We start from the raw sequence: 23,673 nt of genomic DNA, 5'->3' as shown, positions 1-23,673 counted from the left end.
GAGGGAGAGAGAGAGAGAGAGAGAGAGAGAGAGAGAGAGAGAAAGAGAGAGAAGGGAGAGAAGGAAGAAAGGGGAAAGAGAGAGAAGGGAGAGAGGAGGGGGAGAAAGAGGAGAGAGAGAGAGAAAAGGGAGAGAGAGAGAGAAAGAGTATGTAAAAACTAATTTTGGAGTTTAAATAAAACAAGTTTTAATTTGGTTTAAAACTGAACTAAACCATAAAAACTGGTTTTTAATAAACTAGTTTTCACAAAAATTATGGTTTCAGTTCAGTTTTTTATTTAAAAAATTAGTTTATTTAAAATAGTTTCAATTCAGTTCAGTGAAACCAGTTTTTTGCACTAAAACATTCTTAATACGAATAGGAAAGTTGATTTATATTAAATATCTAAAGTCGTCTTCTTCATTCTTAAGGTAGCTAAACGGTTTCAGGCAATACTGATAATCATAGAGTGGAGAATTGTGTTTCGTGAAGTATCATCAATTTTTATGTTAAGAGGACATGTTGTTTGCAACGCAGTATGCATCCCTAAGCTCCATCGCTTTCTTCTGCCATCATCGAACTTACTTGCTTTTATGCCATATGCCCACCGTACAAGGCTATGTCTTCTTCATTCATAGCCGCTTCCATCACGAGACACTTACAAATTTGATAATCTTGAAGATGCTGTAGCTTTATTTAATTGCAAGGTTGATATGCATCCGCAGCCATCGATTGTGGAATTAACCAAAATCTTGGGAACGATTGTAAAGATGAAGTATTATGCCACGACTATTCATCTTTATACCTAGATGGAGTCAAAGGGCATTCTACCATTTAGTATTACTTTGAACATCTTGATCAATTGTTATGGCCATGCAGGTCAGATGGGTTTTGCACTCTTGGTAATAAGCAAGTTTGTATAGGGTTTTAAGCCAAGTGCGGTAACTTTTACTACACTAATGAAGGGGTTGTATCTTAATGGTAAGATTTTGGATGCACTCTACATTTATGGTAAAATAGTTGCAAAAGGATTTTGGTTTGATGAAGTTATGTACGAAACCTTAATCAATGGGCTGTGTAAGTCTGGAGAAACAAGAGTTGCTCTCCAAAGGCTTTGGAAAATGGAGGGTCAGTTTGTTAAGGCAAATTTTGTAATGTACAATATTGTTGTTGATGGTTTGTGCAAAGGTGGACTTTTGAATGATGCACTGGATTTATATTTTAATATGCTTGGTCGAGGAATTTCCCCTGATATTGTTACTTACACTTCAATAATATATGGTTTTTGTTATGTGAGCCAATAGAAAGAAGCTGGATTATTGCTGAATGAGATTTTTGTTAAAGACATCAGCCTAGATGTGTATACCTTTAACATAATAATTGATGCATTATGCAAAGAAGAGATGCTATTACAAGTCCACGATTTGTGCGATGTGATGATTCTAAGGGGCCAGCAACCAAACATTATTACTTACACAATTTTGATAAATGGATATTGTTTGAACAATAAAGTTGATGAGGCAAGAAAATTATTTGATATGGTAATTGAAAGGGGGGTTGTGCTTGATGTTTGGAGTTATAACATCTTGATTAAAGGTTATTGCAAGATTAACAGAGTGGATGAGGCCATGAATTTTAGGAAAGATATGTTTCTTAAGAACATAGTTCCAAACATTGTAACTTACAATTCTCTAGTTGATAGCTTGTGCAAAGCTGGTAGAATCTCATCTGCATGGGAGATTGTTAATGAAATGCATTATTGCGGTCAACCATTCCTTGATGTAAACACTTATAATATCCTTTTAGATTTCGTGTGCAAAAACCAGCATCTTGATGAGGCAATTGCATTATTTAAAAGTCTCATCTATGAAAGAAGTTTTGTTCCAAATATTTGGAGTTACAATATCTTGATTAGTGGTTATTACAAGAATAAAAGATTTGATGAAGCCATGAAGCTTTTCCTATATATGTGTTCCAAGAATTTGGATCCAAATATTGAAACTTACAATATATTGTTACATGCATTATACGACAGGCAGCAACTTGGCAAGGCAATTATACTATTAAACCAAATTGTTGATGATGATATTTGTCCTAATTTGTACACATACAAAATACTTATATATGGTTTATAGAACTCTGGAAGAGTAGAAGAATGCACAGAAGATTTTTCAATCATTTTTTCATCAGAGGAAATCATGCATATGTCAAAAACATAATCGATCATCTTTGTAAAGGTGGATTATCAGAATAGGGAAGCCCTTGATTTTACAATGGGAAGACAACTAAAACCTCTCTAATGTTGTCACTTATAGATAAAAGAAAAAGAATGAGGCACAAACTTTTCTGGAAATGATCATTAGATGCATGGCAAGGAATAAGGTCAGTTGTTTTAATTTCCAAGTTGATTTCTAAAGTGACCTACATGGTTCGAAAATGCTTTTTCTTTTGGCCTTAGGTATTGGACTAGCTGTTTCAATTGATTAGTTAGTTCTAAGTTGGAAAATGTTTTCAATTTCTAAGTTGATTTCTGAAGTTACCTACATAAGCCTTTTAATTAGATTATTTTCAACATACAAAAAAGCATTCTTACTGTTAAAAGATAAACTTGCAGATACCTAAGAATTGGAAAAGTGGCATATAGTTCTTTCGACCACAACATTTTTGTTGAGGCGACAGTGATGGAGACTTTACCTGTTGAGTCACAATTGAGTAGTTAGTTCTTTTTTTCTTCACTAAACTTGTTCCATTTCTCATTGTTTGGTGATAATGCCAGTCGTTTGGTTACTTCAATTTTGTCTAATGTACCAAGCACGAAAAAGTCCTCTGATTCATCCTTTATGATTTCCCTCACATCATTGGTGCGCAAACTGAGTACACAAGAGGCAGAAACAACTTACTCCGGTAAAAAAATCCCAGGAATGCTGAATTTGTTGGCAATGTGGATTGTATATGGCAAACACGTATCAGAAACTATGCAGCTCGGCAGCGGCACCAACTCTTTGAAAAGCTTCTCCACCGGTTCCCACAAAAATGCTTGTCGCATTCAACAAATTAATGGTATTGCCAAGTGAAGGTAACATATCAAAATTCTCACACCCTTCTGGCAAACCAGCCTCTTGATGTGGAAATTGATGATAAATTAATCAAATCTGATAACTGGATTCATTTTAACGAGCAAAGGTTTGGGGTTTATATGATTCTTGCTGCATTTTGTGGGGTTGTGACTACCGTGACAACAACACTCTGCTGAAGCAGTATTTTTTGCAATGTCCATCACTGGAATCATGTGGCCAGGTGCCACTAATAGGAACACAACGAAATGGAGATGTGGTGTTATAGAATCCATTTTTGTTTTGGTGGATATCCTAACTGGGTTTAGTCCACTGAATTTGGGTGGGTTTAATTCGTTTACTTATGTGACATTTATAACTAACATTCCTTTCTTGGTATGTGTGTCTGCTTTATTATTCACCACACTTTATTTATATTATTTATAAACAAATTTGCCCGGGATAAACACAATCTCTTAAACATTTTTCAATTGCTTGTCGAAATAAGTGGCAGCAGCGAGTTTATTATTTGTATTCCAATGAGCTGATTGAGGGAAGAATTGGACCTATCAACCTTTTCAAGAGTTATATCTTGATGAGGATTAAGGCATATCTACTGCAAAAAAAAAAGTAAAGATAACACACTTTTTTATAACATCAGTATATTTCTGCATAAGCTTATTCAGCTTTTGTCGTCCCTTCTTCAACTTTCTAATTGATGAATAACTCATACTGTCATCCTTTCTTTCCTAAAATAAGGCTTGTATGTATTATGTAATGTGAGCTTTCATTTTCATCCTTTGTAATGTGTCCAACCATTTGGATTAAGACAATCACATTGGAAAAGAAGACGAGGGCGGCTTGAGTTGTCTTCACGTCCTAAAGTACTTTGTCTGCTCCACCGCCTCTCGATTCATCACCACTTCAATTATAGTTGAGTGCTCTATGATGATTTTATTACCTAATTTTGATAATCTTCAGATCAAAGATCAAATCAAATACTATTTAGGATTTGAGCTTAATATAATTAGTTGAGATTCTAGGATTTATCATTTTAACTACATACATAAATTATTTTACACATTAATTATTTTTAAATTACATATAAAAATGGATTAATATTTAATAAGCAAGATCATTCTTGGATTCCAAGTGCAAACCGCATATTATACATTGAAGAACCCTATAGTCAAATATTTGGATATTCCAAACACACAAAGCAAAAATTAAGCATACTAAAAACTCTCACACATTTGCAATTACATTGTTTGCCATTAGTTTGGAAAATCATATTATCATATACCTCCCATTTTTTTATTTAAAATTTCTTGGATAAATACAGTCAAGTTACTATGAGAAGATCCACCTTCTTCTACAGATCTTTTAGCTATTTCCGCTAACTTTCTTATCCTTTCTCTTTTTTCTTCACATTCACCATTATTCTCATCCATTAACTCCTCTATTACTATTTTAATATCCTCTTTCTTAGCCAGTTCACCAACCTCCTCTTCCTTCCCCCAAGTAGTAGGACTTTTCACACCAACCATCACTCCAACTTTTAGTACTTTGACAACTAGTTTTTCATTCAGAAACTGGTCTGCGAATAACGGCCACGTCAGCATCGGCATGCCGGCGCATATAGCTTTCAAAGTAGAGTTCCAGCCACAGTGTGTCAGGAACCCTCCACTTGAAGGATGTGACAGTATTAGTAGATGAGGAGCCTAACCTCGAATTATAAGACTCTTACCTTTGATTCTTTCTTCAAAACCATCTTCCTTAATCCACTTTTCTAGCGCCTCTAATTGATTCCCTTCTCTAATTACCCAAATGAAGGGTCTTATAGATTCTTCTAAGGCTAAACCAATCTCAATCAATTGAATTGTAGTTACATTACTTAAGCTTCCAAGGCATGCATAAATCACACTCTTTGGCTTTTGAGAATCAGGCCAATTTTGATGCTTCCACTCTTCAACTGAAACATTATTTCCTCTTTGAACCTTCTTCAACAGATCCTTGTTGATCAGTGACACCGGACCAACACACCACACTTTATCCTTTTTAACCTTCTTGTACATTCTTTCATATTCAAGCTCCAATTCTTGAAACGAATTCATGATTACTCCAAAAGAATCACTTTCAACTGCATAAATCTCTTCACCAAACCTGCTCCAATTCTCGTCCACCTGTGCCGGTACCTGCGATTTAGTGACTTCAATTTCATCTGGTAAATCCGGTATAATGAAGTACTCTGTTTCATCCTCAACACTATTCCTCACATTACTTGTATGCAAAGTGTTTCGTCCAGAGTATGCTTCCAAAGTATGGTCGGCGTCACGACAGTGAGAGGATTCGGAAGCGTTCTCCTGCGAACCTTTGACCTCGGCGTAGACCCTGCAAAAAGGACTCCGATGCTTAAGTCAATTACGAGAATAACAAACTTAAAAGCAATAACGTTAAGAAAATGAAACTGGGAAGTGATGAGTAGGTGGTGATTGCCCTGTATATCCTATTTTGGCGAGTTAAGCTCGTCTGGTTAAATAGGTTGGACCTCGAGTAATGCTCGGTGCTGTTGTTAGTAGGATTTGATTTCGAAATTCTATTACACAAGGATCTCGGTATGATTTGAATTAATGGGTTTATTCTCGGTTGTATGGTTTGTTTGTCGAAGATATTGGAAGATTTGGCCGAGGATATCGGTGAGGTACACAGCCCCCAAGCTCGGCATGAGGAACATGTTGAGCTTTTCTATATCTTCGGCCTGTTTGTTTTTGGAGTTTTAATGTGGATGTATTGCCTGGGTAGCCCCCAAGCTTAATGTGTTTCTCTTGCTAAGCTGCTTTGGGCCTAGATAATTGGGCTTTGCGCAAACTATGTTTTGTTTTTGTGTGTTGTTGGTGTTTGTGTTTTTTTCGTAGGCAGGAAGTGGGGAGATGCCAGTTGTGATTAATGGGGAAGTGGGAGGGTTACGTGGAGTAATGTGTCGAAGTAACTCCTTGTCCCCTTATCCGTTAGGCTTCTGCGAGTTTGGTTTTTGTTTTTGAGTAGCAAGATGAGTAAGAAAGGTAACTTTCTTTCATTTTTCGTTTGTCTTTTTCGTTACTGTTTGTAGTTAGTTTGCATGGGTAAGAAGGGAGTTGATGTGGATGAAAATGACCCTTATGGCTGGGTTGATAGCGATGATAAGTCACGGGCTTCAGTGTTCAGTAGTTCTGATATGCTGTCGCAGTTGAACAATGCGAGGTGGGTCACGGGTGGAGACAGTTTGAAGGTTAGGTTCTTGCCTTGCGAGAAGAGTGATAGGGTGTGTGAGAAAATGGGTGACTGGGCGTACTTTTACATGTATACTTACTTGTTGACGGAATTGGGTGTTCGCTTTCCCTTTACTGATTTTGAATGTGGTGTGTTATCTCTGTTAAATTGTGCTCCCACGCAGCTTCACCCTAATTCGTGGGCTTTTGTTCGTGCCTTTGAGTGTCTTATGGAGTATCTGGATTGTTATCCTTCCCTTGGGGTGTTCTTTTCGCTATTTCAAGCGAAGAGTGTTTGGAAGGGTGGCTGGGTGAACTTAAGTAGTCACCTTGGACAAGCTATCTTCAGCCTGTACAAGTCCTCTTTTAAGGATTTCAAAGAGTTTTTTGTGAAGGTTCAGATTTGTGAGGAGTGTTATCCTTTTTATCTTGATGCTACGATGGAAGAGAGGTTTCCGATTTTCTGGTCTCCTGATCCTCGGCAGGTTTTAGAGTGCGAGGATAGGGTGAAGAGTGAGGATTATCTTATTGGTTTTCTTATGTCTGCTATGTCGTCCTCCGAGCTTTTGTCTATTCAGGCCTTGCTGAGGCTCGAGGGGGATAGGGAGGCTTTAGATGAATATCTAGGTATGCCTTTTGTTGGTTTTCTCGTGTTAATATTTTCAGGGGTTATCTGATTTTGTTGGTTGTTTTTGCTAGGTGAAAAGGCTTCAACTTTAACTACTGCTAATTTGAAGGCTTTCGTTTCTAAGGCTAAGAAGAAGGAAAAAGAAGGATCTTCAACAAATGTGGGAAAAGAGGGTGGGGGTTCTGTTGGTCAGGAGATTCCTCTTAAGAGGAAAAGAGGTGGGGGACCTTCAAAGGTGGTGGATCTGACCGGGGTGAAGGAGGATAATGCTGTCTTTACGGCAGAGGAGATTGAGTCTGCCTACCAGAGTCAACTTGTCCTTCATGGTTATAGGGATGGGCCGAGTAACTCTATATGGTCGGCTTCGTTTTCGTTCATGGCAGTGGCTGATGAGTTCGCCCAGGTTGATGCTGATGTGAAGACGATTCATGATGCTGGGAAGATAGGAGTCGCACGTTATCTGCAGGTTTGCTTTACTTGTGGTGTTAGTTCTTTTGTTTTACTTGATTTGAGTATTGATTGACGACCTTTGTTATTTTAGGTCATGGGTGCTTGTTTGCTATCGATTGGGCGCACCTCTGAATTGGACGCTATCTTAGATGCAGATAATGTGGCTGCTGTGAAGAAGCTTAAGGAATCATTGCAGGTGAGGGATTCAAAGATTGAGAAATTAAGGGTTGAGGTAAAGAATGTGAAGAATGCTTCTGAAACTGAAGTTGTTAAGCTGAAGGGTGACTTGGAGGCAAATGTTGCCGAGCTGGTGGGATTGAAGGCAAGAGTTGCCGAGCTTGAAGAGGAAGTTTTGACTGCCTTTACTCTTGGCTTTGATCGGGCTGTAGCTCAGATTGGTGTTGTCGCTCCGGATGCTGATGTGAGTTTGCTTGATGTAACAAAAATTGTAAGCAATGGTCGCCTCATGGATGATGGTACCCTGCCTGAGAATCAGGGTGAAAGTGAATCAGTGGAGAAGGGAGCAGATTAGAGGACTGCTTTGGTAATTTATTTTGTTTAATTGGACTTAGATATTTTGTACCCGTATAGGGAGTTTGATGTTTTGATTGTAGATGTGCGCACATTATCTCAGTATTTGACACTATTGGTGTAATGGTTATGATAATTAGATATTCTGGCTAGAAGTGTATATTTGATTATTTCTATTAAGTACATGACTGATATGGGGTGGGGGACCTCATTAAAACCTCTCCAAGAAAAACCCTTGTTTTTTGGAAAAACCTTGTGAGTAGGAAAAAGAGTGTCTCCCCATGTCCATATCTTCTTATGATAAGTAGGATTTAAGAGATGATACATTCCATATTCCAGGGATGTCATTCCTTGTAATGTTTGAAGTTTGTATGCTCCGTTGTCGAGGACTTTTGTTATTCTGTAAGGACCTTCCCATGTTGCGGCGAGCTTTCCGTGTGCTTGTGGTTTCCTTGCCTCCTCTGTTCGTCTTAAGACGAGGTCCTCCTCTGCGAAAGACCTAGATTTGACCATTTTGTTGTATTTCCTTCTTATTATGTTTTGCATTGCCTTGTGTCTTATCTCGGCCTTGTATCTGTCTTCCTCTATTGTATCCAGTTCTATTTGTCTGACGTCATCATTGTTTGGTGCCGAGGTTTCTTTTGCTCTTGCTGATGTTAAGGCGATTTCGACTGGGATCATTGCGTCGGCGCCGTAAACGAGTCGGTAGGGGGTCTCCTTGGTGGTTGTTTGTTTCATTGTGTTGTAAATCCACAATATTTCTGGGATCAACTCTGCCCACTCTCCTTTAGCTTCGCCGAGTTTTTTCTTGAGTGCCATAAGAATTACCTTGTTAGCTGCCTCGACGAGTCCTTTGTTTGCGGGTGTTCCACTGATGAAAAATGATGCTTAATTTTGAAACCCTGCAAAAATTCTGCCAGGCTTTGATCGGTAAACTGCCGACCATTGTCAGTTATAATGGCATGTGGTATGCCGAAACGACAAATGATGTTTTTCCAAAGAAAAGTTCGGACTTTTTCAGCCCCTATTTTTGCTAGAGGTGTGGCTTCTATCCATTTCGAAAAATAATCAATTGCTACAAGTAAATATTTTACCTGCCCGGGAGCTTTGGGGAATGAGCCGAGAATATCAAGCCCCCATTTATAAAACAGCCAGCTTACCTCCGAGGTATGTAGGTTCTCGGCTGGGTTGTGTATTGATGGTGCGTGCTTTTGGCAGCTGTCGCATCTTCTTACCTTTTCAATGCAATCACTCTTCATTGTTGGCCAATAGTAGCCCGCTCTGGCGACCTTAGATGCCAGGCTTATTCCTCCAATGTGGTTACCGCATACTCCTTCGTGGGTTTCATCCATGGCAATCTTAGCTTCATCCGTGCTTAGACATCTTAGTAGTGGTTAGGAGAAGCCTCTCTTGTATAAATCGGTTCCTATCAATGTGAAAGATGTTGCTCACCTTTTAAATGCTCGTTCGTCCTTGATGGTTGTTGGTATGGTTCCAGTATGTAGGTATTGCTTGTATGGTGTTCGACAGTCTTGTTCCTGTGAGATAGAAAATATTCTTTTGCCAAAGCTCGGTTTCAGCGAGGGTTAGCTGAGATATAACAGAATCATGCATACTCTTCCTAGTTGTTGCTAGTTTTGATAAAGCATCTGCTCGGGTGTTTTGTTCCCGAGCTATATGTGTGATTTGTATGGAAGTGAAGTGAGGTATGAGTTCTCTTACCAGTGTGTGATATTTTTCTAACAATTGGTCCTTTACCTGAAAATTCCCAGTCACCTGCTGTACCACCAGTTGTGAGTCGCAATATACCTGTAGGTGTGTTATGTTTAGGGATTGTACAAACCGAAGGCTGGCGAGTAGGGCTTCGTACTCGGCTTGGTTGTTACTTGTTTGAAATGAGAATTTGATTGACTATTCTGCTTGGAGGTCGGATTTGTCTGTTAAGTATACTCCTGCCCCCGATCCTTCTGAGTTTGAAGCCCCATCTACGTAGAGCTCCCATGTGTGTTCATGATCTGCTTGGTCTATTAACTCGGCTACAAAATCTGCCAAGAATTGTGCCCTTACTGTCGTCCTCGGCTCGTATGTTATGTCAAATTCAGATAATTCTATCGACCATTTGGTGAGTCTTCCTGAGACCTCGGGTCGGGTAAGAATCTGTCGCAAGGGCTGATTTGTTCTAACGATGACTTTATTGCTTTGGAAGTAATGCCTTAATCTTCTTGCTGTAAGTATCAGTGCATACGCTAGTTTCTCCATCGGTGGATATCTGAGTTTGGCATTTTGCAATGTTTTACTAACGAAGTAGACTGGTTCCTGCTTATCCTTTATCTCCATGGCAAGTACTGAACTGATAGCCTTTGGAGATACTGACAAGTATAACAGTAGTGGCTTCTCGGGGTTCAGCTTCTGTAAGATCGGTGGGGACGAGATTATGGCCTTCAATTTCTGAAAAGCTGTTTCACACTCCGTATTCCAGTTAAACTTTGTTTGCCTTTTTAGTATGTTGAGAAAATGCTGAGAATGTGTTGATACACTTGGTAGGAATCGAGAAAGTGCGGCCAGCCTTCCATTTAGTCTCTGGACCTCCTTTACTGTTCGGGGATGTCTCATGTTAATGATCGCTTCACATTTTTCGGGATTTGCCTCGATGCCTCTTGATGTCAGCATGAAGCCTAAGAACTTCCCCCCTTAACTCCAAAGGCGCACTTCTCCGGGTTGAGTCGCATGTTGTGTTTCCTTAACTGACCGAACACTTTTTCTAGGTCGGCATCATGGGTGTGCTCTTGTTGACTTTTGACGACCATGTCGTCAACATATACCTCCAGATTTTTCCCTATTTGTTTGTTGAAGACTTTGTCCATGAGGCGTTGGTAGGTAGCCCCTGCATTCTTAAGGCCAAAAGGCATAACAGTATAACAGTAATTTTCCAGTTCAGTTATGAAAGCTGTCTTATCCTTATCTTTTGGATGCATTAATATCTGATTGTAGCCAGAATATGCGTCTAAAAAACTTAAAACATTATATCCTGATGCATTATCTACCAATTTATCTATGCATGGGAGTGGATAGGCATCCTTGGGGCATGCTTTGTTCAAGTTAGTGAAATCTACGCACATTTGCCACTTACCTGAGGCCTTTCTTACCATAACCACGTTTGATAGCCACGTTGTGAATCGGAGCTCTTCTATGAATCCTGCTCGGAGGAGCTTCTGGGTTTCCTCGAGACATGCTGCGCGCTTCTCGTCTCCCATGTTTCGTTTCTTTTGGGAGACAGCTCGTGCCCTTGGATCAATTTGCAATTTGTGGCATATGAGGTTCGGGTCAATGTCGGGCATATCTGCTGGTGTCCAGGCAAAGAGATCGGCATTTCGCCGAAGTAGGCTTGTTATCTTTTATTTTGTTCCTGAAAGGAGAGAAGAGCTAATGTGAGTGTAGTGGTTAACATTGTTATCCAAATGTACCTTTTCAAGCTCGTCTATTGGTGCTGGCTTGTCATGGAGATCTCCTCGTGGATCGAGCTCGACAATGCCCGATATGTTAGCGACGTTGTATGTGCTTTGGGTTGGCCTAGGTCTTTGCCGGATATCTGTTCTGATTTTCAAGCTTTCATTATAACACCTGCGAGCTTCAATGTGGTCGGAATGTATGGTGGCTATTTGGTCCTCTTGTACCTGGAATTTGACACATAAATGAAGCGTGGAAACAATGGCACCAAAAGAATTTAGAAAAGGTCTACCCAAAATAATATTGTTTGGGCTAATGCAATCGACTACGAGGAACTGCACGTCCTTGGTTTTGCTCATGGGATGTTCGCCTAAGGTCGTCTTTAGCCAAATGCTACCGAGAATTGACACGCGCTCCCCTGAAAATCCGATCAGCTCCCCTGTAGAGGGTAGCAGGGTTCGTTCGCTGAGCTTCATTTTTTTGAAAGTTGAATAAAAAAGGACGTCGGTACTACTGCCGGGGTCGAGGAGGGCTTTCTTCACTAGGAGGTCCCCTGCTTGAATGGAGATCATTACGGGGTCGTCCAGATTATCTGAGTTGGTTTGACAGTCTGACTGTTTGAAATATATGTTAGGTATTCTCGGTTTGGCTGTCGATACATCGGCCGTTCGCTGGAGTGTTAGCATATCCCTGTATCGTCCCTTTCGCGCTGAACTGGTTTCACCTCCGCTTGTGAATCCCCCCCAGAGATGCAATTGATGATTCCCCTGGTCGGTGGGGGTTGGGCTCTGGCTTTATCCAAGGTGTGCGAAGCTCGCTCTTGGCGTCGATCGCTAGGGGTCGTCGGAGGTCCCCCTTGTTTTGCTACTGATGTACTTGTCTAGGTGCCTTTGTCTTGCTAGTCTTTCCAAGAGGTCCTTTGCTAGTCTTTCCAAGAGGTCCTTTATCAGTTTGTTATGTAGTATCTCCTTGATGATGTCTTCTCTCCTGGCGTTGAATCTGGTGTACGAGTCATATTTGGGTGTTAACCTGAAGGGCTTCTTAGTGTCTTTGGCAGTTGGCCTATCCTCGTCCCTTTTGTTCGGCTGCCTTTCACTCCTCCGATTTTCTTGTAATTCTTCTATTTCGATTTGCCCAGTCGCTTTTTTTCGAAACTCCTCCAATGTCTTTGGCTTTGCTACTGCTATTGCTTCTTGGAATTTCCCTGGGCGCAAACCACTCTTTATGGCGTGCAGTTGGACTTCTGGATTAAGGTCAAGGATCTCCATAGCCGTCGTCGTGAAGCGAGTCATATAGTCCTTCAGGCTCTCGTGCGTTCCTTGTTTGATAGTACTGAGATAGTCTGAGTCTCGTATGTAAATCTTGGAGGCCGCGAACTGATTAATAAAGAGCTTGGAGAAGTTGTCAAAACTCGTTATTGAACCTGCAGGCAAATTAGAAAACCACAACAGCGCAGCACCATCCAAAAAAGTAGGAAAAGAACGGCGTAATATGAGATCGGAGTCACTATTGAGGAACATCATAGACTCAAATTTAGTAACATGAATCTTAGGATCTCCGATCCCTTTATAAGGTACCAGCGTCATAGAAAGCGTGAAGTTTTGAGGCATCTTAAAGCTCATAATTTCTTCAGAAAAGGGGTTAGCTCGCTCCCTCCTGGTCTTCAGGGTTTTCTCCTCCATTTTGGCATTGGACTCTGATTGGTGTTCGTCTTGCTGATCAGTGTTTACTTCTTTGTTGACATTTTTCCTTTCACCTTTATTCTGCAAGGTGGCTAATAGCTCAGCCATTCGCTGATTTTCTGCGAGTAATGCCGCGTTTGCTGCCACAAGGTCGAGACCGGCATGCTGATGGGTGCCCGATTGATCCGTCATGCTTCAGTTCCTGAAAAAATAAGAAAGAGCACAAGGTGTATGGGGTTACACTTGAAAATGAAGAAAAAATTGGGCCCCACGGTGAGCGCCAATTGTTCCATCCAGAGTATGCTTCCGAAGTATGGTCGGCGTCACGACAGTGAGAGGATTCGGAAGCGTTCTCCTGCGAACCTTTGACCTCGGCGTGGACCCTGCAAAAAGGACTCCGACGCTCAAGTCAATTACGAGAATAACAAACTTAAAAGCAATAACGTTAAGAAAATGAAACTGGGAAGTGATGAGTAGGTGGTGATTGCCCTGTATATCCTGTTTTGGCGAGTTAAGCTCGTCTGGTTAAATAGGTTGGACCTCGAGTAATGCTCGGTTCTGTTGTTAGTAGGATTTGATTTCGAAATTCTGTTACACAAGGATCTCGGTATGATTTGAATTAATGGGTTTATTCTCGGTTGTATGGTTTGTTTGCCGAAGATATTGGAAGATTTGGCCGAGAATATCAGTGAGGTACACAAAGCATCATAACACATTAAACAGAAGCAACTAACTCCAGCAAAAGAAACCCTTGGAATCTTGAATTTCTTAGCGACGTGGATCGTGTACGGTAGATTCATATTGGAGACTATGCAGCATGCCGGCGGCGACAACTCTTTGAAGATCTTTTCCACCGGTTCCTTAGAAGACTTGCTGCGTTGAAAAAATTGAAAGCATTGCCAAGTGAATGAAGCATGTCAAGATTCTCACATCCTTCTGGCAAGCCGGTTTCTTGATATGGAAACTAAAGCTGGATTTGTCGAATCTGGTAACCGGAATGAATGTAGCGAGCGAAGGTTGATGTGAATCTTGCTGCGTTTTGCGGGGTTGTGATAATCGTGACACTAATATTGTTATTGTGCTGAAGTAATAACTTTGCTAAGTCCATCATCGGAATCAAGTGGCCTTGTGCCATTAATGGAAACAAAACAAATGGAGCTGTGGTGTTTGGGGAGCCATTTTTGTTTCCTTGAAAATGGATAAGAGTTAATAGTCAATTTCGTCCTCGAAAGTGTCCCCGATCTCCATTTTCGTCCCCGAAAGTCAAAATTAATCAAAAACGTCCTCGAAAGATACCCGTGTTGATCACGTTCGTCCTTCCGTCTTCTGGGTTGATGAGATGGCAAACGGCCGCTTATGTGGCACGTTAACTGCCAAGCTGGCCAACGCCACGGTGTAGGATGTTGTTGCTGACAAGATAAGTTTTGGTTAAGCCATCAAATTAGTCCTTGGAGTTTATAAACCCTAATCCCAAAACGAACGATAAATACTTCGAGGTGATCACTTTCGGTGGCAGCAGAGGTAACTAGGAGGCGTAATCCCTGGCTGGCTGCGTCGATGGAGAGAGGAGATGGTGGTTGTGGTGGTGGTTTGTCACATGCATCGCACGACAGTCATGGATCCAGTGTTTCGATGCGAAGGAGGAGGGTGAATGCGCATGATGGATCGTGTTTCTGTGGGCTGAAGACTGTGATTAAGAAATCTGGGACAGCGGAGAACCCGAATAGATTGTTCCATGCATGTCCAAGGTACCGGGTGAGTGATGGTAAAAGAAGTTAAAGCTTTTTCATGTTCTTATCCTCTTTTGGGTGTTCTCTGATTTTTTTGTTTACTCCCATATGAAATTGCAGAAGGGCAGTCACTGCAATTATTTTAAGTGGGTTGATGATGATGAATTCGAAGCAGTGGGTGTGTGGGGTACAAAGAAAGATGCAGGAGCTGATATGGAGGTTGAAGGTGAGTACGATGAATGGCGGGTGAAGGTGGCATGGAAGTTGGGCACTGTGGAAGCTGAAGTTAGAGCTTTGAAACTGCTAATGATTCTGCTGTTTGTAGTAGTTGTGATAATTTGTTGTTTCTTATGTAATTCTAAATGAATAAATTATGCTGTATGAACATGTAAAGATGTATTGAAATTGTTGATTTAAATGAGAGTAGTTATTTGAAATTGGAAGCAATTTCCTGTCAAATGTGGATAATTTTATAAAGTGTGGAACTAATTCTGTGTTTACATGTATTATGTTGAGGCATAAACAAAATGAAGATAATAAGCAAGCTTAATAGTAACTTGTCATTGACAGCTAATTGTCACATTATCTTAATACAGAAATAGCATAACAAAGTCATAAGGTTGTTAGCTGACAAATACATTGTCCATAGACTAAATTACCACACACAAAACAAAAAACAAAAAAACAAAAGCAACAAACAGAATGTTATTTCATACACAAAATGAGTTAACAAGTAGACACTCCTAACAACTCAAACTTTATCATCATTCTTCCTTGGAGCCTTGAAGCCTGGAGTAGGCACAAAGGTCATGAATTTTTCCAGCCGCTTAGCAGTTCTGGAGCTTGTCCCTTTAATGGTCTCAGCAGAAACAGCCACAGATCGAGTTGCAATGTGCTTAGGGGAGGAAATTGACCTTGCTTTTCTTTTGATCACTTGCAACTTAGCTGGCCTACCAATCAGTTGATCCTGTATGATTTAGTAGCAAATAAGATTGTTACATGATTAGGCTACTGCCAAATTTTTTTAGGAGTGATGATATATGATACTACCTTTAGGGGCTCCTGGGTTGGTGGAATGCACTCCGAGTCACTGTTGTCACTCTCTGAGTCAGCCTGAGTGGGTGATGGAAGTGAAGGCATATGTGCCTCAGCTTGTGTACCAATGTCAGTATCAGTAGGAGAAGGGTTTACTTGGGGTTCAGAACCTTGTGGAGCAGGGGTAACAACTGCCAATTGTAGCTGCATCTGCCTTGCATGTTCCTCAGCATCCACAGCCTTTTTCTTTGCGCACCCTCTCTTGTTGTGTCCAACCTCACCGCAGTACATACACCGGATTGGGTTGTATTTTCTTTTCATTTTTGTCTTTGACCCACTAGGTTGTTCTTCTTTGTCCCTTCTTCGCTTCTTTGTTGGCCTCCCTGGTTTAGGCTTCACTGGGGGTGGGACTGGGGATGGATGTGGCGTTTTCTCCCATAGATCCTGCCCCTTAACCAGATTGACATTAAAACAGTAGGTGCGCTTATACGCCTCCATCTTTAACCACTCATGGCAGTATTCCTCAGGTCTCTTGTCATTGAATGAAGACATTGTTAATTAAGTAAGGGAAGAAAGTTGTTACCTATAAGTTGCCAAAACCTGCAAGTGCATGTGTGCTTGCCCAAGTCAACCACTATATTTGTCGGCCAGCCATGTACCTCGTACAACTCCTCCTTTTCATCACCAGACCACTGAGGAGCCCAATGGCGGGACAGCACCGTCATAGCTTCCAACCTACTTTGCTGAACAGGAGGGAGAATTCCTTGGTAGTTCTGCAACTTCTTTCTGTTGTCAACCATACTCTTCATGATGATTCTCCTTACTTCCTCAGCCAGGGTCAGGATAGGCTTACTCCTGTCGTGTTTGATCTTTGCATTGAATGACTCACATGCATTGTTGCATATGTTATCCACTTTCAGAACCTCACTGAAATGCGCCTTCGTCCATGCCTCTTTTGGCCATTTATCAAGATACTGCCAAGCTTTCTCGTTGATCAATTTAACTCTCTTCATGTTTCTATCAAATTCAGATGTTGTCCTTGACCTTGCACATTCCCACACAAGGTCTTTCAACTCGCAACTACCCCACTGCTTTGAGAAATTTCGCCACAAATGCCAGACGCAGAAGCGGTGGTGAACTCGTGGGAAAACTTCCTGAACAGCAGGGATTAAACCCTGCACCAAAAGACCAAACACGAAAAGATATTAAATCATCTCAGTCCTCAACATTGAATTCATTAAATCAAACTAGTCCTTCAAAGAATAATAGTTAAATCAAATTAGTCCTTACAGAAATCATTACCTTCTGCATATCTGAGATGAAGCACCATTTGTGCTCTCTGTAGTCACCTAGATCACTGTGAAGCAGTTCAAGAAACCATTGCCAATTATCCTTGTTTTCCACATTGACAATTGCATATGCAATCACAAAGATGTGATTGTTAGCATCTTGTCCACAAGCTGTCAGAATTTGGCCCCCGTGTAGTGTCTTCAGAAAGGCACCATCTAGTCCAATTAGCGGTCTACAGCCTGCCTTAAACCCCCTTTTGCAAGCATCAAGACACACATAGAACCGATCAAATAGTGGAGGACTCTCAGGCATTGGGATCACACCAACTTGCACTCTGGATCCTGGATTGCTAGTAAGTAACTCGTTTGCATAATCCCACACCAAACCATACTGGGCTATCTTATCACCCTCTACAATTTTCCTAGCAGCCTTTAGTGCCCTGGTGATGCAGGTGCTATTGAGGTACACATTACACTTTCGGACAAACCAATCATACACCTCTCGATGCTTCATAGTTGGGTGCTTTCTAAGCTTAGGTACTAGCTTGCTAAGTGTCCAGGTTTGGGTTGCAGCCCTATTTTTCCTCTTTCTAGGACAGGTGTGATTATCAACTAACGTTTTAATTTGCCAAGACAAATCTTTACTGTTACAAGCACAATAAACCACCCAGGGACAATCATCTGACTTACAAACAGCTCTAACCCTAACTCTATCATTCTTGGTAAATAATATATTTCTGCCCCACTGGATAGTGTAATCCCTAGTGGCTTGTATAAATTCAGCTTTTGATTTGAAAGTCATACTAACCTCAAACTTCAGGTTTCCAAATTTGGTTTTTGCATTGTACTGGGGATAAACAGGAAGTGTCTCCTCATCAGACTCTAACTCCTTCCCCGAATCCTCTGAATGCCATGAGTCAGGATCTGAGAAACTTCCAAGATCATCATCATCTTCGTCTACATCTACCAAGTCATAACATAAAATACATTAAAATTTGGCCAAATGAAATATTGAAACAATAGCAATCCAGATTAAGAGCTTACCAGATTCAGAGCTTTCTTCATCTTCGAAACCCTCATAACTTGAGTCATCAGTGTCAATTTCTTTATCTGCTAGTCTAGACTTAGGAGGCCTATGCTTCTCCTTTGCTTCAGCTTGCTTTTGCTTTCTTTCTGAGCCTTTTCCACTATCAGAATCACTTTCACTGCTGTATAAACTGTCTCCTACAACCTTTGGAGGCTTGTACAACTCATCTTCAGTACTCTCATACGAGTCATGAGAGTCAGAATCTTCATCCTGGATGGGACCTTCTCTTACAATTCTTCCGGATCTTGTTACTCTGCATGCACTGCTATTTCCTTTCTTCTTATTACTTTCTGGCGTTTTGGCTGGTTGAGAGGAGGTTTTGGAATGATGTGGGACTGTCTTCCCCTGACTGTTGCTTTTGGCTTGTTGAGGGTGGAGTTTTGTTGACTGCAAGGGAGTCCTTATGGGCTGAGAGGTGGTCTTTGAGGCTTGATGTGTTGGTTTGGTGGGTTGAGAAAAAGCCTTATTGGGCTTACTGGGCTGTGAGGCTGGCTTCATGGGCTGAGAATTGGGCTTACTGGGCTGAGCTTTGGGCCTACTGGGCTGTGAGGCTGCCTTAGTGGGCTCATAGGTTGGTTTCTTTGGCTGAGGGTGGTTTATTGTGGGAGTTTTCACAGGTTGGGAGTGATGCATCTTGGCCTGGGAACTCAACTTCTTCTCCTTACTAGTTCCTGCTTCCAGAAGAGGTACACCTTCCCCTCTGTTGTCCACTACACAGGGCTGTGAGATGCAGTCCTCAAAGTATAGGTTGATCAAGTGCTGGTTCCTCCTACAATCCTTGCACATTGCAATCAAGTCAGCATCATTCTCCAACTTCTTCAACCCAGATGGAATTGGAACTCCAGGAACTTTCCACCAACAATTGCCAGCCTCAATGTATCCCAGCTCCTTATAGTAACCCCTCACGAAAAACACATCAAGTGTGTCTCCCTCGACACCCATCAATACCTCTGTGTTATCAGGTTCATAAACCATGTCACCATCCTCACCCGTCCTAAACAACCCACCATGGTGAAAGACAAACGTCATGGGAGGACCCTCCATCTACAATAACAAACAAACACGAAAACAGCATAAACAAACATGACCAGCAACAGCTGCTCTGTATCAATCACCACCTAGTACACCTAGTTGGTACCAATCAACCATTCACCCAAAAAAAAAACATGCAACAGAACCATAACTAAATTCAAACATCACTGACTACTGTCACAGAGGCATACAAAGCAACACAATCTCATATACAATACACCACATCACAGAATAAACCCTAAATCAGACGAAGACTAACACCACCATATTAACAATACACCACATCACAGAATAAGTAAGAAATGATATTATGAGTTCAATCATTACCTCTCAATGTCTCAATGCCTTCTTTTACTAGCAATGCTGCGCCAGTATAACACCCACTCTGCATTCAACGGCCAAAGCCTTTCCACTGTATTCGTCTAGCAGCACTAACGATCCTTGTCAGGATGGTACAGAGCTTCGGTTCCACACTTAGGGCATGCCTTGTGGGAGACGACACGTTTTGGAGCGAAAGACAGAGCGATGGTTGATATGAGACAGGGGTAAGCCATCGCAACGTTTCAAAACCTGTTCAAAACATAATACGGCGACGTTTCAACGCCACTGCCTCCATCAACCAAAACGACGTCGTCCTGCTTCACTGCCAGCTTGGCAGTTAACGTGCCACGTAAGCGGCCGTTTGCCATCTCATCAACCCAGAAGACGGAAGGACGAACGTGATCAACACGGGTATCTTTCGAGGACGTTTTTGATTAATTTTGACTTTTGGGGACGAAAATGGAGATCGGGGACACTTTCGAAGACGAAATTGACTATTAACTCGGTTATGAACTTATGATTTTATATATTAATGACTAAATTTGTATCTTAAAAAAAGTTGAAAAACTGCTGCTGTTTTTTACTTCTTTTTTTCTTTTTTTTTTCTAAGAAGCACAAATAAACATATCCAATGGAAGTGTTTGAATTGCTAGACTTGGTAGTTAAATATTTAATATTTAAAATACTAAATTTTTGAGTAATATTTCAAGCTGGTTCCAAAATAATTTTTATTTAACGTTTTAGTCCTCAAAGGTGAGATGAAAACATTCCATGGACTATTAAGTTGATAACATGACAGTTATCCTCCCGCTAGTGTCCTAGACCTCCTCCCTAAACACTTATGGGGGTGTAAAAAATAGAAAAGAGATTTCGAATAGGAGGAGGAAATAACGCTGTTTTTTGTGGTTTGCATAGCAATTGACCCATCCTAAAACATCAGCTTCAGGACGGAGATGAATAAAGAAAGGAATTAAGGATGGAGATGAATAAAGAAAGGATTTATTATAAAATGCTCTAATTGAAAATAAGAAAAATCAGAATATTTAGTTTGAGAAGATTACCGTCTCAGCTGACATCAAAGCACTTTCAAAATCGCTACAAAGCCATACTCTGCTCCATAATGCTGGCTCTTCAGGATATCTTTCTCGAACAAGTTTCTTCCCCAATTCTTGAAACATGTCATGCATATGAAACTCTTGGTTCTTAATAGTTATGAGTGATCTCTCCTTTAGAACTTGAATTCCAATGTGAGGGTGTAGTCCACAAACATCTAGAATTCCTTTACATACTCTTCACTCTGCCCTATGAAAAAGCAAGCAATGTGCAAAAATATTTCTTTGTCTTCTTTTTGCAGTGTGTCAAAACTTATTTGAAGCACATCAGTAACTTTTTTGTCTGGATGTTTCTTCAGTCTTTCAAAATAATCTTCCATTGGGAAGCATTCCGATTGTACAAGAAAGAACCCACTACTTTGATTGCTAATGGAAGACCTTGAGCATATTCCAGTATGCTAGGAGTCAACTCCATACAAGTGCTGCTACTAGGACGGTCACTTTTGAAGGCCTTTCTTAAAAAAAGATCTGACGCATCACGGGAATTCAATAAAGAAACCTTGTGAATTGCATCTACTCCATAACTTTTAAGAATATGTTCATCCCTGGTGGTTATGATCATTCTGCTTCCTCTTCCAAGTAATTTAGGATTAATAGCCAATTGTTCTAATTGTTCCATTTCATCAACATTATCAAGAACTATAAGGACCTCTTTGGAAGATAGCCTATTTCTGATTATACCAGCTATTTCAGAAGGACTATAATTTTCCAGATCTTGTTCATCTAGAGTTCTACGAAGAATCTGTCTTTGAACGGCGATAGCACTGCCATCTCTAAAATTTCTAACGGAAATGGGAAAAACTCACAATATTAAATTTGAGAACATTACCGTCTCAGCTGACATCAGAGCATTTTCAAAATCGCTACAACGCCATAATCTGCTCCATAATGCTGGCTCTTCTGGATATCTTTCCCGAACAAGTTTCTTCCCCAATTCTTGTAACATGTCATGCATATGAATCTCTTGGTTCTTAATGGTTATGAGTGATCTCTCCTCTAGAACTGGAATTCCAATGTTAGGTTGTAGTCCACAAGTAGCTAGAATTCGCTTTACATAATCTTCCCTGTCTCCTCTAAAAAAGCAAGCAATGTGCAAAAATATTTCTTTATCATCATTTTGCAGGTCTTCAAAACTTACTTGAAGCACATCTGTAAGTTTTTTGTCCGGATATTTCTTCAATCTTTCTAAATAAGCCCTCCATTGGGAAGCATTCCGTTTGTCCAAGAAAGAACCCACTACTTTGATTGCTAATGGAAGACCTTGAGCATATTCCAGTATGATGGGAGTTAGCTCCATACAAGTGCTGCTACTAGGACGATCACTTTTGAAGGCCTTTCTAAAAAAAAGTTCTGAAGCATCTTGAGAATTCAATAAGGAAACGTTGTGAATTGCATCTATTCCATAACTTTCAAGAATATGTTTATCCCTGGACGTTATGATTATTCTGCTTCCTCTTCCAAGTAATTTAGTATTTATAGCCAATTGATCTAATTGTTCTCTTTCATCAACATTATCAAGAACTATAAGGAGCTTTCTGGAAGATAGCCTATTTCTGATTATCCCAGCTATTTCAGAAGGACTATATTTATCTAGATCTTGTTCCTCTAGAGTTCGACGAAGAATTTGTCTTTGAACGGAAATAGCACTGCCCTCTCTATAACTTTTGCTCACATTCTCGATAAAGCAATGTGCGTCAAACATATAAGAGATTTTGTCATACAAGATACTGGCAAGAGTTGTCTTTCCTATTCCACCCATTCCCCAGATTCCAAGAACTCGAACATCTTCGTCCTTTGAGTTTATCTTTAGAACTTGTTCTAATTCTTTTACACATGGTTGTATCCCTACTAGATCATCAGCAAACCCAGAAAATCTATGATCCAATTCTTTTATTACCTTTTGAATGATTTTATCAATCTCCGTGAATTCTGGCCTGAAAGAGAAAAGAAAAATAAAATCCCTAAAGCATCACATGTACTACGGTATGTTATTCATTCAAGAATTAGACTTCAATTCTTTGATTTCAAGCGACTTAATAGTATAAAATCCAATTCTTTCCAGAAAAATCAGAACAAAATATGCATGCTTTTCAAATTAATTCTTGACGGACTTCAACTCAAATCAACTATCAACCACTACAACAAAAAGAAATCAAGTCCCAATTAATTTTCAATGCATGATTTGGTCAATTTACTTGTTCTATGCAGTAATTGAGTTCAATTATCTAATTTACCAATGTAGTATTCAAACATCTATAATAAATTAAAGCATGATACGTACTTATCTCTAACATCCCATCCAGCAGAATTGGCCAAATCCGTCATAGCTCTCTTCCAGCGTTTAATCTTGCTAAGATCCTTTTGGAACCTCTTTGTATGTGAAGCAAAAGCATCCCCGTACACCCCACTCTGCTTTCGAACAACAGAAGGATCCACATCATAGAAAACGGAGAAAACCTTCTGTCCGAACTCTTTCTTGCATTGAGCTATGGTAGCCATTTCATCGAGGCACCATGTGGAGGCAGCATAATCACTTGAGAAGACAATGATAGAAACGCGGGAATCTCTGATGGCTTGCAGAAGCTGAGAAGAGATAGATTCCCCTTTCTGAAGCCTCTCGTTGTCCTTGAAGGCAAAAACTCCTTTCCTGATGAGACTATGATAAAGATGATCGATGAAATTGTTGCGGGTGTCGGTGCCTCTGAAACTCAGAAACACATCGTGCTTATATAACCGCCTGTTCCTGTTGGGATCCGTTGACTGATGAGTGGAACTGCAAGCTGAATCTTGCAGCTTGGAATCCATGGGAGAAGGAGATTGCAAGCAACAGAGTAGGGCCTTAAACTTGGGTCTCCAAACCCGCGCCTTCTCGCTTGGATCTTTCGACCCCATTCTTTACTGCTCTATTGTAAATTGCAAATGTTTTCAGCTCCAACTTTCCAAAGAAAAACAGTTGACAGCATAAGAGCTCGACTGGAAATTATTTGAAGGTTATGAAAAAATTCTATTTTTTTTAATTAGAATTTATTTTTATTTGAGATTTAATTC

The 23,673-nt window shown here is 40.5% G+C and overlaps 5 protein-coding genes and 1 pseudogene across 5 annotated transcripts; 2 read left to right on the top strand and 4 right to left on the bottom strand.

Annotated features, from left to right (window-relative positions):
• Positions 1–939: 939 nt before the first annotated feature.
• Positions 940–2,115, top strand: LOC107462278 (pentatricopeptide repeat-containing protein At3g22470, mitochondrial-like). Its single transcript, XM_016080856.3, has 2 exons — positions 940–1,236; positions 1,285–2,115. Exons 1-2 carry the CDS (start codon positions 940–942, stop codon positions 2,113–2,115), a joined length of 1,128 nt encoding a protein of 375 aa, XP_015936342.1.
• Positions 2,116–2,946: 831 nt separating this feature from the next.
• LOC107462277 (UDP-glycosyltransferase 73C4-like) lies at positions 2,947–5,758 on the bottom strand (annotated as a pseudogene).
• Positions 5,759–14,576: 8,818 nt separating this feature from the next.
• Positions 14,577–15,115, top strand: LOC127741256 (uncharacterized). The gene is made up of 2 exons (XM_052253360.1): positions 14,577–14,774; positions 14,870–15,115. The coding sequence occupies exons 1-2, from the start codon at positions 14,577–14,579 to the stop codon at positions 15,113–15,115; spliced, it is 444 nt and encodes a 147-aa protein (XP_052109320.1).
• A 284-nt stretch (positions 15,116–15,399) lies between these two features.
• On the bottom strand, positions 15,400–16,318 carry LOC127741123 (uncharacterized). Its single transcript, XM_052252764.1, has 2 exons — positions 15,800–16,318; positions 15,400–15,716 (listed from the first exon to the last, which is right to left on the bottom strand). Exons 1-2 carry the CDS (start codon positions 16,280–16,282, stop codon positions 15,501–15,503), a joined length of 699 nt encoding a protein of 232 aa, XP_052108724.1. The 5' UTR covers positions 16,283–16,318; the 3' UTR covers positions 15,400–15,500.
• An 11-nt stretch (positions 16,319–16,329) lies between these two features.
• LOC127741122 (uncharacterized) lies at positions 16,330–20,129 on the bottom strand. The gene is made up of 4 exons (XM_052252755.1): positions 19,520–20,129; positions 18,118–19,204; positions 17,087–18,036; positions 16,330–16,959 (listed from the first exon to the last, which is right to left on the bottom strand). Exons 2-4 carry the CDS (start codon positions 19,202–19,204, stop codon positions 16,339–16,341), a joined length of 2,658 nt encoding a protein of 885 aa, XP_052108715.1. The 5' UTR covers positions 19,520–20,129; the 3' UTR covers positions 16,330–16,338.
• Positions 20,130–21,304: 1,175 nt separating this feature from the next.
• Positions 21,305–23,571, bottom strand: LOC110274842 (disease resistance protein RUN1). Its single transcript, XM_052252756.1, has 2 exons — positions 22,907–23,571; positions 21,305–22,559 (listed from the first exon to the last, which is right to left on the bottom strand). The coding sequence occupies exons 1-2, from the start codon at positions 23,515–23,517 to the stop codon at positions 21,428–21,430; spliced, it is 1,743 nt and encodes a 580-aa protein (XP_052108716.1). The 5' UTR covers positions 23,518–23,571; the 3' UTR covers positions 21,305–21,427.
• Between the last annotated feature and the right edge of the window lie 102 nt (positions 23,572–23,673).

The sequence above is a fragment of the Arachis duranensis genome, chromosome 8 (assembly GCF_000817695.3).
Source record: "Arachis duranensis cultivar V14167 chromosome 8, aradu.V14167.gnm2.J7QH, whole genome shotgun sequence".
NCBI classification, from domain to species: domain Eukaryota; kingdom Viridiplantae; phylum Streptophyta; class Magnoliopsida; order Fabales; family Fabaceae; genus Arachis; species Arachis duranensis.
This window is presented reverse-complemented; position numbering and strand designations above follow the sequence as displayed.